Raw genomic sequence first — 21465 nt, 5'->3', positions numbered from 1 at the left:
GTGGTGTCCCCTGCTATGAGAAACACTAAAACACTTTAAAAGCCTCTGACAGCAGTGAGGTTTCGAATGCGTTCTGGGGTTGAAGCGTGAAGACTTCCTGTTGCACAGCACCAGCTCTCCTGTGCAGGATGGCTGTCCAAGTCCGATATAGAAGGACAGTTTTTTTGACACTACGTGTCAAGAAGAATTCAGGCTGAGTAGGTGGGCAGGGAACATGGGCAGCAGGCCAGCTTCCTGACATCCAGGCCCTCCTCATAAACATCCTTCAAGTCTGTCATTAAAGTAGTCTTTATAGCTTGACTAAGTTAGACTTCATGCAGTGAGATATTGCTGCCAACTGCAAAGGTTCTTGTTAGTAATTCAATTATTTAAAGTCTTCATTATTGGAAAATCACACACATTTTTCTGAAGAAATATGACTTCAATCTAACTCTGGATCTAAATAGAAATAAGAATGGCAATTTTTGATAAATTTAAATTATATTGTAGAATGACATTGCTTTACTAATTAGAATTGCAGTCATGACCCACTGTATTCAGTGAATTGGACATTTTTGTTTTACCAGCTCTGTAAAAAGATAATATTCAACAACTGTGATCTATGGTGGGATTAGAATTTCAGGGGTCAAAAAGGGATTTTGATTTTCAGAGTCTGGATAGAACTGCTTTAAAATCTCACGAGCTCACTTTAAAAATGAATGAGAAAATAGGTTATCCAGGAGTCATTGTAAAAAAAAATCAATAGACAGTATATATCCACTTGGGTTATCAAAATCCTTGAATTTGAAGAAAAAAAACACTTTAGGTATCATACAGTGCAGGCTTTGAAATGCGATCACTCAGTATAGCACAAAAAAAGCAACACACACTTTATTCCTTTGGAATGTAATAGTGTAATTGATATATTAAATTACATACATATTCCATACACCTAATGTAGAGCCACAAGGAGAAAGCAAACATAAAGGCAGGTTTCATAGCTTTTTGTACAAAATCAATTAAATAAATAAATGTGCAGGAAACATTCTACTGAAAATGGTCATTACAATAACAGCAAAATTCACACTTAATTAAGCCTGCTTTCCGTAATGTGTGCAAAATGTGAGTGCATGAATATGTATTTTTTTTGAAATATCTCATTATTAGAAAATATAACCTAAAGTTAGCAGTAATTTATAAATCATGACACACTTCCAGGTTGCCAATTAACTATTAGTTCTTTCTTAAAGTGAGGTTTCATTCTCGATGCGGAGCTCACAGTCAAAGTCATGTAAAGGGGTTAAAATCTGAATTCATTAAACATTGAAGCATGTGTCTACCCACTGATTTTGTTGCCCCGAGAATAAGATATAACCTATTTTTGACAAGTTTTCATCTTCTCTGCGGAAGACAGCGAAACCCTCAACCACTACATGAAACCAAATAAGTCACAAGGAGGTTGGTAATGAATAATCCATTTTATATTCCAATGGTACCCGCAGCTTTGAGTGGTGGATTTCTGCCAGATGATAGCACGGCTGCAAAGAAACCACATGACGCAGCTGATGTTTAAAGAAAACAGACATAAGCCCAGAACACATCATTAGCCACAAAACTGTTGTTTAATGCAATTTCTTAATGAACAAAATAGTTGATCCTAATAATGAAACAAAATAAAATGTTTAAACAGCAGCCAGGTTGCTGGTGATGCACAATTATTTCCTTGTCAAGTTTTTATGATTTAATGAGGTCCACTGGGACTGACATCTGTCAGTCAAGCGTGACTTTCTGACACTATTACAACTTCAAATACATTTCCAGGCAGGCTGTTTTCTTCAGGTTTGAAATACTGAAATGATCTGACAGGTTTAAAAAAAAAGAAAAAAAATGTATAGTGAAGAGAGCAATTTTTTTTTACAGTGGGCTAGACAATCTGTGCTGCCATGGTAATAAAAACTATAGAGGTCATTATCTGATGAGGTTTGTGGAATTGGTAGAATTTAAGATAATGATAACCTCAATGGGTTCTACCCACATGGGATGGTCAGATCTGCACAATTTTGTTCACTGTTAATTTCCGCCTTTGAAGCCCTCAGCTCTGAAGCAAAAGCAAAGAAAGCCCCCCACCAAGCCAGTTCCAAAATAAGACAATTCAGCCTGCCTTAAACAGAATATCAAATGCTCCTCATCATGTAGCCGTGGACTGACGTCAGGCATGCTCGAGGTTTTCTGACTTTACATGAAGCATTTAAAATTGTAGCAGTAGCTTTCAGAATGTCGATTTTCAGTTCTAATCTTTATAAATTTTAGCACAGCATCATTTAATTATAATACAATATTAGTACTGCAGGTAGAGCCCATTGGGTAATCATTTATTTCTAGTTATTTGTTTTGTATATGAATGTAATTTCCATAATGTTACATGATGTATTTGTGAGCGAGGGAGTGTCACAATCATTAATTAGGTGTGTACCTAAAATCTAAACCAAAGTAAAATCAGGAATTAGGCAATCCACTTGTCCTTTGGACCTGGGAGCTGTGCATGTCAGTGCGTCACTCTGTGCCTTTTTTTAAAGCTAACCACAGTTCTCCATCATTTATCCTCTGTAGATATAACCTGCAAGCTGTTGACAGATCTTACACACAGATACAAAGGCCTGTAGCGCACCAACATACAACCCCATCACAACAAGACTTAAAATGATTCTACTTTTCTCCCTCTTCTCCCAGCACTGAATAGCCAAGAAGTCCTCGTGATGGCAGATTCACTAAAAATCCAAGTCACTTTCTCAACAACAACAAATAGAATTAAGCAAACAATGATATAAAGAATTTTTTACACACTGTTTTGAGCCAGAGTCAATGCACAGTAGAGGAGAATCTGTCAGTGCAAGAAGATGATTCATGTGACCAATTTGTCCTAATTACACTGAACAAGCAGTTTGTCGTTATTAATCACAGAAGAATAGAGACGTATCAGTGGCCTCTGACAGCAAAATAAATGGCCAGTGCGATGGTAAGGAGGATGACGGCGCCCAGGATAAACATGAGGATCCGGTTCTGAATGATCCTAGGCAGGGAATTTTAAAAAGGGGGCAAAAGGGAGGAGACAAAAAAAAAGCCAGTAAAGGCATTAGAAACTGCAACTAATAAAACCCTTATTCAGCTAACTTCAGTGATCAAAGATGTCAGTCCTCAGACTAGAGGTGCTCATGTAGATGTAACTTCTGAATTGCATTGAAGCTTGGAGTAACATCAAATAGAGGCACGTTTATACTTTTACATTTCTACATGAAAATACACATATTGGATATAATTCCTGCTGTTTGCTGAACACTGTCAGCTCCTGTTTATAGCGATGGTTTGAAAATTACTTTCAAAGTGTACATTAAACAAACATATAAAGCACAAAATCGCAAGTATTCCGAACTTAAAAAAGACAAGTGCACTAAGGTACCAAGCATGCAATTATTGTCGATTATGTGGATGTCAAACTCTTAAATGCCCAGTAGAGAAAGAAAGAAAATTGTACATACTGAAAATCTGTTAAAAAAAACAGGAAACACTGCAAATACACAGCAGGTCCGGACTATCATCTCAAAAGATTAAAGATAGGTTAACATTTCAGGTGTGGAACCTTTGGCAGACCAGTTTTGATCAAAGTCTACACACCTTAAATATTAATCTGTCTTTTCTCTTTACAGTCACTGATAGACCTGCTGTGCATTTCCTGTGTTTTAAGGCTTTATTTCTTAACGTCTAGGTTTTTAACAGGAAACAAATGAAAGAAAACATTGAGTGTATGTAAAAAGCATTATTTCTCACCAAACAAGCAGAAATTGGATTGGATTGCAAATGATATGTGTTAAATCACTAATACTCTCTATCCGACACTCCAAAGGGGCTGCTCTCTATCCAACTGACAGGTTACAAAATTATCACATTTGCTGACATGTCTTCCGCAAAACTGCTTTAGTTTTTGTCCACACTCTAAGCAGGAGATGAATGACCACCTCTGTCGCCATTCATCATTCACTGCGAGTGCTGGATCCATCTTGCTATCTGACTACTCCTGCCAGCAAGGATCAACACAAAACCTTCAACAACCCCCAATGCTAGCCAGCTTGTGCCCTGACCACAGAAACAACAAAGGAAGTGTATAAATGCTCTTAGCTTTTCAGTATAATGAAATCTGCCTGCAGACCTGGGGTATTGTCAATGTTTTCAGGAAAGAACTCCTAGAACCAAACCACAAGTTGAAAAGGACGATAGTAGAGGAAGCATTGCTCCATTAAAGCTTCAGTATCTCTGTTACTACCTTACACAAGCTACTTTCAAGTGTATCAAACTGCATAAAAACCTCCCCTGGACATTACATGGTTACTACAAGGTTTTGAGGTTTTTAGTTTCTGTCTTTTCTGGTATACAAATACTAAGTACAAACAGTTCAGCTTCTGAACAAAAGAATTCCGGAATTTTATTAAAGAAACTGATTTTAAACATTTTATGTAAATACAATTTGAAATTTAAGTAAATTTCTTACACCAGTTAGATTGTAAAGATAAATACACCTCTGGAAGCATTTATTAAAAGATAATCAGTATTTCTTCCTGCATTTTAAAAAATGCTAAAATGATATTATAATGCTAAGTTTACATTAAAAAATAGCAGAGGGAAAATGATGCCAAGCTGCTTGTAAGTTTTATTTTTTATTTTTAGTCTTTCAAGGAAACACAGTTTAAATAAATAAATCTACATATCAAATCGAAAATCACCTTATAATATTTTGTATAAAATTTAACAATGCCATCAATAAATAGTTAAGATCTTGTTTGTAGTCCACAAATGTGGCAGCTTCATATTGAGTCTGTAACACGAAGATACTTTTTCACATAATTGAGTTTAAATCCACTTCTCTTTAAAAATTTAATTTACTTCCCTTGCCTATTTTTTAAGGACCATCGAAATTCTGATATCCTTGTAGTCACTCCATTAAGAACCTGCTACACAGCCATTTAAATCAGAACTATAGCAAGATGAAGGAGACGGCACAGGCTTAATTAAAATACTGTATGTGACTTTATACGTTATTGTTTTGCTCATCTGATATTAGTATTTCTTTTATAGCATGAGCAAGAGTAAGTAATCAGTTCCTCAGGACACTTTTCCACAAAGATGTCCTTAAATCCTGACTGCTGCAGGATCTCTTATTGTTTGTATGCTTTGCATTCTTCTGTATCATCAGCTCACTTCAAGGCCATTGATGGTAGATATAACAGAAATCAATCTTTATGCCAGAACCAATCAACAAAATCTTGAAAATATCCGTTGCAGGAAAGCACAAAAAAAATGACAGGCAGATCGATTCATTCACAAATGGCTCGATAACAAACTATGCCAATATCAAACACATATTTGGTGCCTTACATGAACACAATAACTCATCAGAAAAATAAATAAGCATTGAAGCCTTGGAAAATGCCTGTTAAAAATTCACAAAGTGCAATGAGTTGTGCAGGTAGTCTACTTCCTCTGTGACGATAAGTGCAAGCTACTGAACTGTAAATCAAGTAACACAGCGTGTTGCTGTTTGTCCACTGAGAAGTCAGGCATAAACTTGTGCGTGAGAGCTACAAATGGATAATTTCTGATCCTGGTCATCAGCTGGGTAATGGGGATGGAAGCAACAGAGGTAGGTGCATGAGATACAGGGTTGATCCATATTCCACAGCAAGGGAAAGAGATGAAAGTGAAACAGTTGCTTGTTTATCTTCTGTCTGTCAGCTCATGAGTGAAACAAGAACTTGGATAATGGTTACCTGCTAGGAAATGCTGCCAATTCTCAATACATTTTTTGAATAAAGGTTGTGACCCAAAAGTAAAGCAATTGTGCACATAAATATCTAGGCATTCCAGCTATTGGAAATAATGGCTTAAAGTGTCCAATTATACCATAATGGATTTAATTAAACTATCGACAGTCAGGAAGGCTAAAATTTGGACTGAGTACAATGTTCAGACTGGCTAAATCTAAATCTACAAGTTGGTCAGTTTAGAAACCCAAATCTGAATTATTTTCTGAGCTAAGAATAGATGAGTTCATACTAATGTGAAACTGCATGTGCATCAGGAACTTGGTCTGCCAGTGTATTTTTATACCATTTGACAAGCTGAAGTTTTATTTACTGCAATAAAAGAATGACACACAGAAGACCCTACAACTTTCATTATGCTGAGTTTGGCATGTTATCAGCTATATTTCATTAGGATATTGAGGAGACTTGGTATGTCACCAAAGACTCTCGCAAATTTCAACAGATATACCATGGAGAGCGTTCTAACTGGTTGCATCACCATCTAGTCTGTTTGGGGGGGAGGGACCACTGCACAGGATTGAGAAAAGCTGCATAAAGTTGCACTACGGGCACTAGCCTCCCCAGCATCAAGGGAAGCTTTGAAAGGTAATACCTCAAAAAGGCAGCATCCATCGTTAAGGACCTCCATCACCCAGGACAAGCCCTCTTCTTATTGCTACCATCAAGGAGGAGATGAAGGAACCTGGAGACACACACTCTCTGTTTTAGGAACAGCTTCTTCCCCATCTGAATGGACAATGAACTCACAAACATTTCCTCAGTATTTTTTTCTTTTTTTGCGTTCTTTTTGCACAACATTTATATTTTGTCATCAAAATTCTATGCATGATACAGTTACTTGCATGTAATGACACAGCAGGCCAAATACGTGATTTAGGCAAGTATTCAAATGACTATCCCAATCCAACCTGCACCTTGTTAGCTTTGTGAATACAGTATGTTGTCAACTGCCTCAATGTTGATGCAATTGAACACTATGAATCTCCTGTACTTGACAGTAGATGCAAACGAAATCCACTCCTGAAATTCATGGAGAGTAATTAGTAACATGAAGCACCCTATTAATTACATAATTATTAATAATTACCAATCATCACCCATCTATTGAAATGTTTCCACATCCAATAATCTCACTTTAAGAACTCTTTACCTTGTTATTTCTTGCTCTTGTTATTTATTGCTATTTATGTTTGCATTTGCACAGATTGTTGTCTTCTGCACTCTATTTGATCTTTCATTGAACCTGTTATATTTATAACTCTATAGATTTGCTGAGTGTGCACTCAAGAACATGAATCTCAGGGTTGTAAGTACTTCTGATAATAAAAGCACTTGTACTTTGAACATTCTTTTGGATTTTGAATTGTTTTGGAAGATATTAGAAAGGTAACATATCAATTTTAAATTATTTGTCTTTCCTTTTACCTTTGGTTTCTAACTCAATCTTTCTTACTATTGTTTTCTCATTCCTGCTGTATTGCATTAGACACTGACTTCTATCCACTTTACTTCACCTTCCTCTATCATTTCTTGATTATTTTCCAATTCTTAAATCTCTGGTTAACTGCTTGATGGCTGTTCTGAGCACTCTGGTCTCAGACACCTGGTTTGCCTCAATATGACATTATCAGCTGAAACTTCCAGCAGTTTTGCAGACATTTTGAAGGGTAAATCTGGCTGAACTATAGACACTGAATAGAAGACTTAGCAAACATCGGTGATATCAACAGACCATTTCTTTTGTAACGATTCAAGATTCTAAATATTGTAACATACTGCTTTCAAAATCCTGTTAAATTAATTGGGAAATGGGTTTCTTGTTCACCTTAACACAATACAAATTACAGTCAGATGGACTATCAGGTATAGATGCATTAAAGTCTATCTTCGGATGATTTATTGGACCCTGTACAGTTATATACAAATATAGTCCCTGTAAAATGACGCAAACACAAGAAATTCTGCAGATGCTGGAAATTCAAGCAACACACATCAAAGTTGCTGGTGAATGCAGCAGGCCAGGCAGCATCTATAGGAAGAGGTACAGTCGATGTTTCAGGCCGAGACCCTTCGTCAGGACTAACTGAAGGAAGAGCCCTCTTACTAACTCTTCCTTTAGTTAGTCCTGACGAAGGGTCTGGGCCCGAAATGTCGACTGTACCTCTTCCTAGAGATGCTGCCTGGCCTGCTGCGTTCCCCAGCAACCTTGATGTGTGTTCCCTGTAAAATGATTTTACTTATTGGGTATATTACCACTCTTTGTTCCCTGTTTCTTTAAAACTAAAGGCTGAATGTACAGCTATGGGCCCCATCAGGACTTCTCCTGCCTCAAGAAGTAGTACAGTCCCAGTACTGGTCAAAGTTTCTTCTGAAGGTCCACATTGTCCACGACACCAGAGGGTAATAGACACCATTTTCTGGAAGACAGTTCTGGCAATGTGGCAGAATGGTCTAGCAAAAATCCAGCAACTCACTGTAGCCTTCAAATATCCAGCCATTCAGGACTGGAAATCCAGCATCATTGGTTGAAGAGAACATCGCAGACAAATCTTAGATTATTAGGCTAATATGCTACTTAAAATTTCATTTTAAATTAAATCAGTGGCATCCACAGTCTAAATTGAGTTAAAATCTGTTCTTGTACTTGTTTGTGGAAAAAACATACTCTAAAATGATGGCCACTCTCTCCTCCTCTGTGGAGAGATTTTAAGAAATGGGAGGAACAGCTTTATAATAGAGGTGAAAAAATATCTCACAAATACTGTACATACATAAATAACAAACATCTTTCTCCAAATTACTAGCAAGTTGTAATGTTTTCCAGTGACATACAAATAGGAGGTGGAACAACACTTACACAGCATAGTGCTAAATTTTATTCGACACATTATTTCACATCCGGTCTTGACACACCAGTTATACTCTGCTTCTGCCCCCACATGCGGAGATTTTTCCTTCCCTATCTTGCTGGACCATGCAGTACACTCAGCCAAGATCAGGCAGGAAACTGATTTGATTTCAGGCCTTTGTTCATATTGTGTCTGGAAAATGAGAAGGAACGGACCTGGTCACCCTCAGCTCCTGTTGGGAAGCATCTGCGCTCTCTCTGAGAACCGAGTAACTCTGCGTGAAGGAACACTGGTGCCTATGGATACAGCACCAAATATCATTTGCTTTCTGGATATACTGTAAAGCATATACAGTACAATTGTTTAACCAGATAAGCTTTACTTAAACTCAGAATTGAGAAGCCTCTGTTAGTCAGAGTTGACCATGGATATTCCGTCCTAGCTGTCTAGATACGCAAGCCTGGACAGTACAATATGGAGAGCAAGCTGTTGCCCATGTAGCAAGCTTCCTCTCTCCGCACATCTGATGAACCCAAAGGAACGGCAGAGACTGATACAGTTTGGCATCAGTAACATTGCAGAAGTAGCCAGTCAGTGTAGGACTGCCTTAGGGACCCCACCTCCGGATTTTTCCCTGGGGTTTACTACTGAAGCCTTCCCCATGAATGGGTATGGTCATAAGGCAGCGGAAGTTTTCCTTTTCCTAGATGAGGTGCAAATGAAGCTCCATCTGCTCGAAAAAGAATTATATCAGCAATTATGACTAAGATCTCGTGTCTTTGAAAACCAAAACATGTGATCTGATTTGAGGCAACACAGCTAAGTAGAGGTTAGTATAATGCTGTTATAACACCAGTATCCCTGGGTTCAATTCCACCATTGTCTGTAAGGAGTTTGAACGTTCTCCCTGTGACCATGTGGTTTTCCTCTGGGAGCTCCAGTTCCCTCCCACATTCCAAAGACGTACGGGTTAGTAGCTTAGTTGATCATATAGGTGTGACTGGGTGGCGCCGGCTCACTGGGCCAGAGGCTTGTAACCGTGCTGTATCTCTAAGTAAAAAAATAATATATACACATGCAAGCATTCAATTTTACTATTATTTTCCTAGGGCTATCTAACTTCATTTAGATTTAGAAGAAATCCTCAGGGCTCTTTTGACATAAATTCTTGGTACTTTTGTTTTAAGTTGTCTGAGTTGGTTTCACTGCAGAGAACTTACAGATAATGGTTTGTTTCCAAACAGTAATACGATATTTTGTGTCCAAGCACTCACAAGGAAAAAGCCAGCAAGGTGTGTTGTTTTGTCCTCTTGATGGACATTTTACTGTTGGCTTTATGAGATAAAGAACAGACTAGTCATAGAAAGACCTGACCTGTGGCTTTTCATTCAGTTGGGAGTATAGGGCTGGGCTGGGGTGGGGTTGTGGAAGGGAGAAATTGTTCAAAGTCTAGTGGCTCTATTCACAATTGCCAAAGAGTGCAAAGAGGCAAATCTTCAATAGTTTTCAAACTGAAATATACAAACACCCGGATACAGGGAAGAAAACTAACCATCATGCATGTAGTTTGACAGACCAGACCAAGATTCAAATGTCTGCAGGATTTATACTAACAGTAAACAGAGTTTAATAGAGATATTTCACATGAGCACGTCAGGAGTTTTAAATCAGTTCATGCATAGTGTAAAGTTTGTACAGTGGATTCTGGCTAATTGGGCCCAGTACATTTTGGCGCAATTAATTGGCTGCCCAATTAGCCAAAGTTTCATGGAAATAGTTAAAAAGATATAAAAAAGACAAACTGAGTAACAAATTATGTATTTAAATGAAATATAGAACAAATTAGAACACTATCAATACCTCGACAGTACTATAAAGCAGGGGTCCCCAACCTTTTTTGCACTGGGGACCAGTTTAATATTGCTAATAATCTTGCGGACCGGCCGATCCGGGGGGGGGGGCGGGGGTAGGGTTGTCAACGGACAAGAGTAGCAGTCAAATATGTTGAGCTTACCCCGAGAAAGACTACAATAACCATGAAGACTTGCGCGGGCACCAGTGCGCATGCGTGACTAGCGAATGCGTGTATGTGCCAACTTCTATCTACAAATCGTTTTTGGCGATTCTGTTCAGGAGGGGGGTTAATCACGACCGGAATATAGGTGATAAGGTGCTGATACACTCAATTTCGTTTCTAAAAGGGTTAATCTAACAAATTTAACATTAAACACACAGCGCATATTTTCCTCGCATGAATATAGTGATAAGTCAATTATCAGGGGAGGACAGGGGAGCTTGAAGTGTTGAACGACCTTCCAGTAGAGGTGGTAGAGGCAGGTTCAATATTATCATTTAAAGAAAAATTGGATAGGTATATGGACAGGAAAGGAATGGAGAGTTATGGGCTGAGTGCAGGTCAGTGGGACTAGGTGAGAGTAGCGTTCAGCACGGACTAGAAGGGCAGAGATAGCCAGTTTCTGTGCTGTGAATGTTATATGGTTATATAAGTCACTTATAAGTCAATAGCATCATAACATTTTAAGTAACGTTTGGATATTAAACACACAGCACATATTTTCCCCGTATGAACATATAAAATCATTGCAATGCACCAATATCGCTGAATCAGTGGGAGCCCTGGGCTTGTTTCCCTGCAACAAGTCGGTCCCATCGAGGGGTGATGGGAGACAGCGATACTCGAAGGGGGTTCTTTATGTCCAGTCTATTCTACAATTTAGTTTTTGTTGCATTCATTGCAGAGATATGTTGGAAATGGAAGCAACGTTTTCAGTGCTTTCGTGGCTATCTCAGGATATTTAGCCTTGACTTTGATCTGGAATGCTGGCAGAGATGTTACGTCAAACATACTTTTCAGCCCGCCGTCATTTACAAGCTCGAGGAGTTGATCTCCTTCCCGCGCTGACATGGATGACGCGCGGGTAATGACCTCGCTTGCGTAATGACCTTGTGTGCGTTCAAGCTCAACAGTGCAAGTGACAGGGAACAAGGAAAGTTGCAGCTGACTCATATCGCCAAATCATATCGTTTCCTCGCGGCCCGGTAGCTCCTGCTTTGTGGCCTGGTACCAGTCCGCGGCCCGGCGGTTGGGGACCGCTGCTATAAAGTGTGTATTAGTTCCTAATTGTTATTGGCAGAGGAATTCATCCAGTGCAATTGTACACTGCCACATTCTTTTAATTGACTGTAAATGAACAAAATCAGAGCAGATGCCTAGTGTAGATATGGACTGCCTTCATACAATGATATCAACAATTACATCCTCTAATTCCTCACTTTCATTGCAACATTCAAGATGGTCATCAGTACCTTCAAATTCGTCACTAACTGTTGAAGCAGTGAAATAGTTTCATTTTCACTCTTGGCCATTTCTAGCATCTCCAAGCCTGAATGCTTAAAACCGTAGTGAATAAGACAGGTCTGAATTGTCTTACGCTAACTATCAGTGACAAAAATCACTGCTTTTTGAACACAAGCGCATGCAACTGATCCTAATTTTAAAACTGTTTGCTCTAAGCACGGTGTAGTGTCTAACGACGACACAAGTGTCTGCATTTAACGCTAGTTAGAAACTGTTTGACAATAGTCTCCTGCTCAATTAAGTGGCATAGTGTCCCAAATAAACAAAGGGAATCCCAGCTATTTTCTTGATTAGTTTTTCTTCTTTATCCCAAGTAAGCAGCTGCCCCAATTAACCGATGGCCCAATTAACTGGAATCCACTGATTCATCCACTACCCAAGATAACAGAGGATTTCCGTTGTATTTGTAGATGCAACAAAATACATTCTAGTTTAAAGTCCTTGCTTGTTTTATACAAAAACAAATTTTATTACATATGTGGCTTTGTGGTCGTGTCCAATTAACCCTCAGTGGGAAATGATTCCATTTTTAATGAGGTGTAAGTAAATACCAAAAGCAGACAAAGACCACAAGCTAGGCTTCTGCTGTCACTTTATAAGTACTGACACCGGAGGACTGGATCTTGTTTCACCTTTTACAACATGGGAACAAAAAAATAACTCATGTAATAAGAGATTTGTGATAAAATAGATCCATTCTGTGTACTCCTTCCCATAGTAAGTCTTACACTTTGCTGGGGAACTTTGATCAGAACAAATCTGCACTTGTAATAGTTTTACCATGATGGATTTGGAATGCTGATGGAGTTAAATCTCCTAACTGAGTTTGTTCGAGCCTGTGACAATAGGGGGTGAAAGCAAGAATAAGACTGGTAGGTGCATGCAGGGTAAAGAAACCTATTCCACCTTCCTTAGTTCCATTGATAAGGAGAACAATCCAACCAGAATTGGAGGGAGGGAGAGAGGGGGAGGGAGGGAGAGAGAGAGAGAGAGAGAGAGAGAGAGAGAAGGAGAGGGGGAGAGAGAGAGGAGAGGGGGAGAGAGAGAGGAGAGGGGGAGAGAGAGAGGAGAGAAGGAGAGTGGGAGAGAAATGGGGAAGGAGGGAGAAGGAGGGAGAGAGAAGGGGAGAGAGCGAGAGGAGAGGAAGAGGGAGAGGGAGAGGGAGAGGGAATGAATCAAGTTACAGAGCAGAAAGTTAATACAACAATATCACTGGTGTAAGTCATTGTTGGTTTACTGAACTTTTAAAGTTTGAAATACTATACTTAAAAAAATTGCAAATGCTTATTATACTTATATTGCAGGAGAAGTGAAATGGACCAAAATACCAATTTCAATGATGCAAGTGGCTTCTTTCTATACATCATCTGCAGATCAAATGGATTATAAAAAATATATTACATACAATAAAATGACATTACAAGATATAAGTTGAAGAGTTTCAAACCTATTTCTTTTTAAAGCAAACATTCATAAATATTCAAGCTTTGCAGGTAATAATCCAGTCAGATGTCAGGAGAAAAACCGAAACCTTTTGCAGTAATGTTTTTACACATAAACATCTTAATATGGACTGTTCCCTGCGTTTTTCTAAGAATGTTAGTAGTTGCCTCCAGCACATTTTACAGCTGCAGCCTCCCAGCACGTTTAGGTGGGTGGATTTTTTTTTTCATCAGTACAGCGCAGATTGGTTGATTTCCAAACTCGGCATCTCCTCGATGATCAGTCAGATGAAACCAAGGCTTATTCCCTGACTAGACTGAAATCAGAACAACAGTCAGAACGTGGCTTCTGTAATGTATTTGTATCACATCCACAGGTGTACAAGATGGGGCCAATTGCAACCAGAACATCGCTCGTCTCCATGCATCTGAGGCTAACAACATACACTCCAGGCAAATTATACTTTAATGACCATACAGTGAACTCACAGAAGTGTTCAAGAAACCTTTTCCTTTTTATCTTCAACATTATTCCTTACCGGCACTTATTCAAGACTTTTAGAGAAAGCTTTTCTGACCCTCAAACAAATAATACTTGATCACTCAGGCAAAATGACTGAAAAATCAGATAGAAATGAGCTCAAACCTTTGACAAAACCCACCTTATTTTCTAGAATTTTTGGCACACATTATGTCTGGCACAGGAAGAGAATACCTGCCTAGTTTCTCTTATCCTGTTTTATAGTTCTAGTTGCTTTGTGCTGCTACATGAAGTGGCTGTTATTCATGTGCAGGCCTCAATAGTTATAGACTACTGAGGACACCAGACCCTGGCTCAAACTCAGACTCACTCTGTATACACATGAAGGTCGCCGAGACAGAAAGAAGTCAAACAAGGCTTTCACAATGTCTCCACTCATAAAGGCCTCCATGACAAAAAGAAGTCAACAAGGCCTTCCTGAAGCCTGAGAAGTGGAGGAACCCACTGTGCATCCTTTCTGCCCTGAGGAGATTTGATAAGCATGCACAGACAGAAATCAAACCAAAACAAGAAAACAACATTGCAAAAACAAAGGAGCTGGTTGTGGACTACAGGAAGGAATGGAGACAGGCTAATCCCTATAGACATAATGGATCTGTGGTTGAGAGGATAAATGGCTTTAAGTTCCTCAGCATAAACTTACCGGGGATCTCACGTGCTCTGTACATACCGGCTGTGTGATGAAAAAGACACAACAGCGCCTCTTTCACCTCAGATGGTTGAAGAAGTTTGGTATGGCCCCCCAAATTCTAAGAACTTTCTATAGGGGTACAATTGAGAGCATCCTGACTGGCTGCATCACTGCCTGGTATGGGAACTGTACTTCTCACAATCGCAGGACTCTGCAGAGAGTGGTGCAGACAGCCCAGCACCACCGTAGGTGTGAACTTCCCACTATTCAGGACATTTACAAAGACAGGTGTGTAAAAAGGGCCCGAAAGATCATTGGAGACCCAAATCACCCCAACAACAAACTGTTCCAGTTGCTACCATCCGGAAACAGTATCGCAGCATAAAAGCCAGGACCAACAGGCTCCGGAACAGCTTCTTCCACCAGGCCATCAGACTGATTAACTCATGCTGACACAACTGTATTTCTGTGTTATATTGACTATCCTGTTGTACATACTATTTATTATAAATTACTATAATTGCACATTTGCTCTATCCATGCTACTACCTTTCCTATAATTCCATGAACTCCTATCTTGCTGAGCAGCCTTGCCAACTGGCACATGGGTGTAACTGGGTGGCGTGGGCTTGTTGGGACCTGAGGGCCTGTTACTGTGCTGTACTTCTAAATAAATAAATAAACAAAACAATCTTAAAAAATATTCCCTTGCCTTGCTCTGTTATTTCCTGGTATGTTAAGGCTGCACAGTAGTCTAGCGGTTAGCACAATGCTTTACAGTACCAGAAACCAGGGTTCAATTCCTACCACTGTTCGTAAAGAGTTTGTTCGCTCTCCCCATGACCGCGTGGGTTTCCTCCGGGTGCTCCGGTTTCTTCCCACAGTCCAAACGTTGGTAGATTAATTGGTCATTGTAAATATTGTAAATTGTCCCGTGATTAGGCTGGGGTTAAATTGGGGGATTGCTGGGGGGGGGGAGCGAGGCTCGAAGAGACAAAAAGGGCCTATTCTGCACTGTATGTCAATTAATAAATAAAAATAAATGTTAAAACTTTAAGAGGAATTTTGAAGGGCAATATTATAATTCACTCTGATGGATTTATCCTTTTCACTTACTAGAGGTGGGGGGAGCCCTTTGACCTGAATAATCAGATAAATTAGTTACAGCAAAATTATATTATTGTTAGGTTTCACTGCATTTTAAAACCATTGAACAGTATACCCCTGCTCTTCTACAGCTTCAAAACATTCTGTGTTGCATCAGAATGAATGAAACAGCCGTTGCTTGTTTACCTCAGAAAATAATCACGTAATGTGAAGGAAAGCTGAAAATGTAGCAACTTCTCAAAAAAGAACTGCAATAAATATCAGCCTTGGAAATAACATGAATTGGCTTTAACATAAGTAGCGTGTGAAATATCCACTGCTGTGACATGTTCGTGACCACAGCCAGCACTTTGCTTGGCTCTTGCATTGTGCTTGTTTAAGAAACCTTCCATTTAAATCCGCAGAGTAACACTTTTTAAGCAAGTTACAGAAATTATTAGGATTGGTATGAATTTTGATAATCTTAATTAATAAATAAGTGAAGGAAAAGAAAAATGGAGGGAACAGAAATTTTTACATTTCTGATTCTGTAGGCAGTGCTTTAGGAGTTTACCCACACAACTGCAAAAGCAAAATGAAAAAGAACATAAAAGCACATTAAGATATAAACAAATCAAACCTAATTTTCCAGAAGAATTTTCAGCACAAGTGGTCAATAAGCCAAAGTTTTAAAATATTACAGCAGATTTAGGAATCCAACATAGTGTTTTATTTGCTTTGGGCTGAATCAAGTAGCATTTGCCTTTGCACTTAGGCCTGAGGGAAACTGTAAAGCCAATGGCACACAGAAGCCAAGCCTTCTGTTCTTCGGGTGGTGGGATGAAGATATGTCTCTACCAAAGGAAGTGAAAGGCACTCCTTTCCCCTGTTCGCCTGTAGGTCACCCCTGGGTAAGGAGTAGCACTTGCTCAGCCCCCCTCCAATGTCATGTGAAGCCATGGGAGCAGGTGGTGGATGATCGTACGAGCAGCTGGTGCATATCACAAGTTCTGGTTATGCGACCACTGATGCCAGGCAGACAATCTCTGAAGAGTATTGATAATGGCTGGGGTCACCCGTCTTGTAAAGGCACTGCATAAAGAAGGCAATAGCAAACCATTTCTGTAGAATTTATCAAGAGCAAGCATAGTCGTAGACCATGATCATCCATGTCATACAACATGGCATATAATAATGATGATTCTCAATTGATAACAGAGTGTGTAAAGGTTTATGCCAGGAAATTGCATTAGAAAAAATATTTATGGCTTCTTTATGTGTAAATTACAGAAACAACCTACTGCGTAAAGTTTGAAGCATGTGGATCGATTTCTTGTTGAAGCCTTGATTGTGATGTAGAGATAATGGGTATGATTCACCTAATGCTTAAGTAACTTTCCAGCTATATTTTAAGGTATGTGGAGACACCTTTAACATACATGGCACACACTTCTGACTAACTGACAGAAACTGGGTTAACAGGCCATAGTGTAAGATCTTCAATGTTAACTCAGCTAAACAAGGAATATACCCACAAGTTCAGAACCATATGTGATTCAGTGGGTTCCTATTGGAAACTGGGCTTTGATTCCTCTCCAACAGAGGCTTTAATGTGCTGCAACTCGTTGGCTGGAAGCACATACAATGGTGACAACTTTTATGAACTGTGAGCTTCATCTTTTGCTCCTGATGTCCTGATGTCTGTGGAATGTCTTAACCATGGTATTGGGCTCAATGAAGAGATCCCAATGCGCCCAGTGAGTTTTGCATTAAACTGATCTGTGTAATTCCTCTCCCATTGATTTCCTTACTATTCCTCTGCACTTTCCAGTGATCTTAATCCCCCCCACCCCCACTATTTTTTTGTGAGCCCCATGACTATAAGGAGAACTAATTGAAATACCATTGGCCTGATTCTGGAGGTGTGGATGGGACTGGGGTGCACAAGGTGGTGGTGAGTAAGACTGTGGCTGCTGCTCGTAAATCTTCTTTGGCTAGTACTGCCTTTAAATGGGGACAGAACATGCTAGGGAGTGCCTAAAAGAGGGGTTCCCAATCTGGGGTTCATGAACTCTTTGGTTAATGGTAGGGGTCTGTGGCATGAAAAAGGTTGGGAACCCCTGTCCTAAAGCAAGGATGTCCCCTTTTGCTTTGTGAAAACTCATGTGACATTGGCGCAAAAGGTGGCGCCCATATTTAATATATCAAAAATCGATGAAATCCAATTTTGAGACATTGGAATTCTATGGTTTAATAGTTCAATTTATTGTCACAGAATACATACAGTATACAACCTGAAATCCTTGCTCTTTGCAGACATCCACGATACAGACAGAAAAAACCCAAAGAATGAATGACAGAAGAGTGTTAGAACCCCAAAGTCCCTCCCCACTCTGACGCACAAGCAGCAACAACAGCATCAACCTTTCCCCTTGCTTCATCGAGTATCAGCTACCTTCCATGTAATAGCAAGCCCACAGAGACCATGATCAAAAAGTCCATCAAAAACTATTGTCCACCCTAACACCTCAACATCACAACAGGTTCCCTCACTCACTAATAAGGGAGAGTGAGATATCGCTCCTGCCACAGCGAGACAACGACCAACAGCTCACTGCAGCATTGCTACTTTGAGGTCCCCCAACTTGAGAATCAGCAAACCTTCTCTCACCATTAGGAGAAAGAATGTGATTGACTTTTATTCCTATATGCCGTCACGTTTCTTTCTGTGTCCAGCCCTCTAATTTTTTTATATTGGCAATGCATTTTTTCCCCTGTTGTTCCACTGCCCCTTGTTGAGCTCATCATAACAGTCCAAATATGTATTTATTTACGGGCACATCTTTGGCTAACCTGAGGGACTGGCCAAACTGGCCTAGTTTAGCAGTCCCCTTCTCTGCTACATTGTTCATTTATTTAACCGCTGCAAAAGGAGGACCATTCTGCAAGGAAGAAGCAGTTTGCAGAAATGGAAAGAACGGTAGCTCATAAACAAGATTCTGACCAAATTCAATGTAACATCAATTCACTGTCAATTAAAAAAATATGGTCGGCCAATGACTGAAACCAGAGTTGCAATTAAATGGGTGTAAAGCTAACAAACTTGGTGAGAGATGGGTTGTAATATGAGGTCTACAAAAATCGACACAAATAAAGCCAAAGGTACTGTATCTGGCAAACCATGTAAGCGTTCACTCAAAAAAACAAAATCTTTCAGCTTTGTGGAACAGCTGGATCTCAATTCACAATGCTGTTGAAAGGGTGTAACAATAACCAGGCAACTACTCCTTGAAACTATGCACTTCATAAATTTTTATTGTTTGCCAAGCATTGAAATCTCATTAGGGCTCATAATTCTGCCGTACTTTGTGACCCTCCCTGATAGCAGAGCTCAAGAATTCAGCGAGGACGTGCACTGCTGGCGAAGGTGCATGTCACGCTACTGTGCAAGGATTCGCTGCGCTCTAATTCACCGATACATCATGCTATCACGTAACAGTCTGACTATTTGTTTTACCATTTCAGCTGTAATTCATATTTGTGGCTTCTGCAGATATACAACATCCACTGTGACTACAGCATCTGTTCAGCAGTTGTACCGAATTTGATACCCGCACTAGGTTTTGAGGCATTACATTATTCAAGTACCCCTACAGGTTATGGAGGCATTTTCATAAAAAGCGTTAAAAAAAACTGTTAAGGGCAAACAATGCAAAATGTTATCCTCAAGGATTACAGAAATGTCCAGTTCTGTGTTATAGTGCCTGAAGGCGAAAGCTGTGCTCAGAATGGTACACCAGAGGCCAATCCTGGGAAATGAGAACAAACAATGAATCTCTTTACCAGAGAAACACATTTTTCATTATAGTTTTTTTATATTGTTATTTAATTACATATTTCACTGTTAAGACTACAGGCACCAAAACACATTTTATTTTTAATGGCAATGGTTTCTTTGGGCATCTCTATTAGAACAATATTAGTATAGCAACTATTTTGGAGTGATGACAGACCTAGGGTACTGTGCTGGGTTATTTCTGATCTCTGGCAGAAGAAATCTAAGTCAGTGTATATGAGCAAGCAGTTCCTGCTCACCAGCATCTGAATAACAGTTAAATTTTAATGTTAATGTGCTGATAGAACAGCTGGTCCCTTGTTAACATTAAAAAAGATTAAAATGGATTTCTAAACAAAAGATCCTATTCAGATGGTATGGTAGTGTAGTTGTTAGCACAACTCTTTACAGTACTAGGAACCCAGGTTCAATTCCTGATGCTGCCTGTAAGGAGTTTGGACGTCCTCCCTGCGACCACATGGGTTCCCTTCAGGTGTTCCATTTTCCTCCCACAGTCCAAAGACATACCGGTTGGTACGTTAATTGGTCATTGTAAATTGTCCCGTGATTAGGATTAGGCTAGGGTTAAATCGGGGGATCGCTGGGTACCACAGCCTGACGGGCTGGATTGTGTGCATCTGCACACTGCCAGGACACTGTACCATCGATTGCCGGACATTGTCGCTGAGGGTATTTTTTTTTTGAGTGAATACGCTTCTTTGCATGTTGTTTTGAATTATGTTACTTGCTATCTCGGTTTGCTTGCCATTTTGAATGTTTTGCACCCTGGCTCCAGAGGAACACTGGCTCGGTCAGCTGTATCTATGTGTGGTTTCAATGATAATTAAACTTGATTTGATTTGAAGGGCCGGAAGGGCCTATTCCGTGCTGTATCTCAATAAATAAATAAATAAAACCATGTATTAGTTCCTTAACTGCTACATAGGAAACTTTTTGAGCTATCCTTCACTGTGGGTCTTATCAATAAAATTCCTAGATTCAATGTGGGTAACTTCACATTTAAAATATACTGCTGTTACATATCAATGCAATAAATAATAAGTACAATCTACATGGTAAAAATACCTTATTTTGTGCTGCTCAATGATTTTATTGTTCAACTTAATCATTAATAATCTACAAGCATTGCTTACTTTTGCACGTCATCTGCCAACCCCTTGGGTTGGAGATGTGCTTAAGAGATGAAATTTGAGGTCAGTGGCGAACTTTGTTCTGTATTATGGACTGAAACTCATCTGTCACTGGTAGATAATCACAGTCAATATTAGTCTTATTATATTCTGTACCTGAGTAACGAACAGATGGGAGGGAAGTTTAAAATGCACATTTTGACAGAAAGGAAGATCTGATCTAAAGTCATACACTTGCATATTTAAAAGGGCCATTTAGTCTCAGAAAACAATGTTCACTGTTATCAAAACTTAAGCACACACATCTAGAAAACTATTGCACGGATTTGTGCAAGTACATGCTCGCTCCTAATAAAACAACAATGTCTTTTAATTTATTTTGGATTATGTGGGTATCAACTTTTTATTTCACCCCTTATCAATGGAACACATCTTCACTCAACACTTTGCTCAATTTCAGGATTAAAGTCCCTATATCTTCCTTATTATGCACATTTCACACATCTTTTTTTTAGATTATGAGGACATTCAGTTTGTTGTCATTTAGAAATGCATGCATTAAAAAATGATACATTGTTCCTCCAGAGATTTATCACAAGAAACACAGGACAAACCAAGACTAAAACTGACAAAACCACATAATTATAACAACACACATCACAGTTGCTGGTGAACGCAGCAGGCCAGGCAGCATCT

The 21465-nt window shown here is 39.3% G+C and overlaps 1 protein-coding gene across 4 annotated transcripts in view; it reads right to left on the bottom strand.

Moving 5' to 3' along the window:
* Positions 1-897: 897 nt before the first annotated feature.
* The window catches only part of vti1a (vesicle transport through interaction with t-SNAREs 1A), a 349481-nt gene continuing 328913 nt past the window's right edge, over positions 898-21465 (bottom strand). For 2 of the 4 annotated variants that reach the window (XM_072239536.1, XM_072239537.1), the window contains one exon: positions 898-3049. In XM_072239536.1, coding sequence (XP_072095637.1) covers positions 2956-3049 — 94 coding nt within the window. In that variant the 3' untranslated portion in view covers positions 898-2955. The remainder of the gene's footprint in view (positions 3050-21465) is intronic. The other 2 variants (XM_072239538.1, XM_072239539.1) reach the window with 1 other exon arrangement.

The sequence above is a fragment of the Mobula birostris genome, chromosome 21, assembly GCF_030028105.1.
Source record: "Mobula birostris isolate sMobBir1 chromosome 21, sMobBir1.hap1, whole genome shotgun sequence".
Lineage (NCBI taxonomy): Eukaryota > Metazoa > Chordata > Chondrichthyes > Myliobatiformes > Myliobatidae > Mobula > Mobula birostris.
The sequence above is the reverse complement of the archived record's forward strand: the minus strand, read 5'-3'. Positions and strand labels throughout refer to the sequence as shown.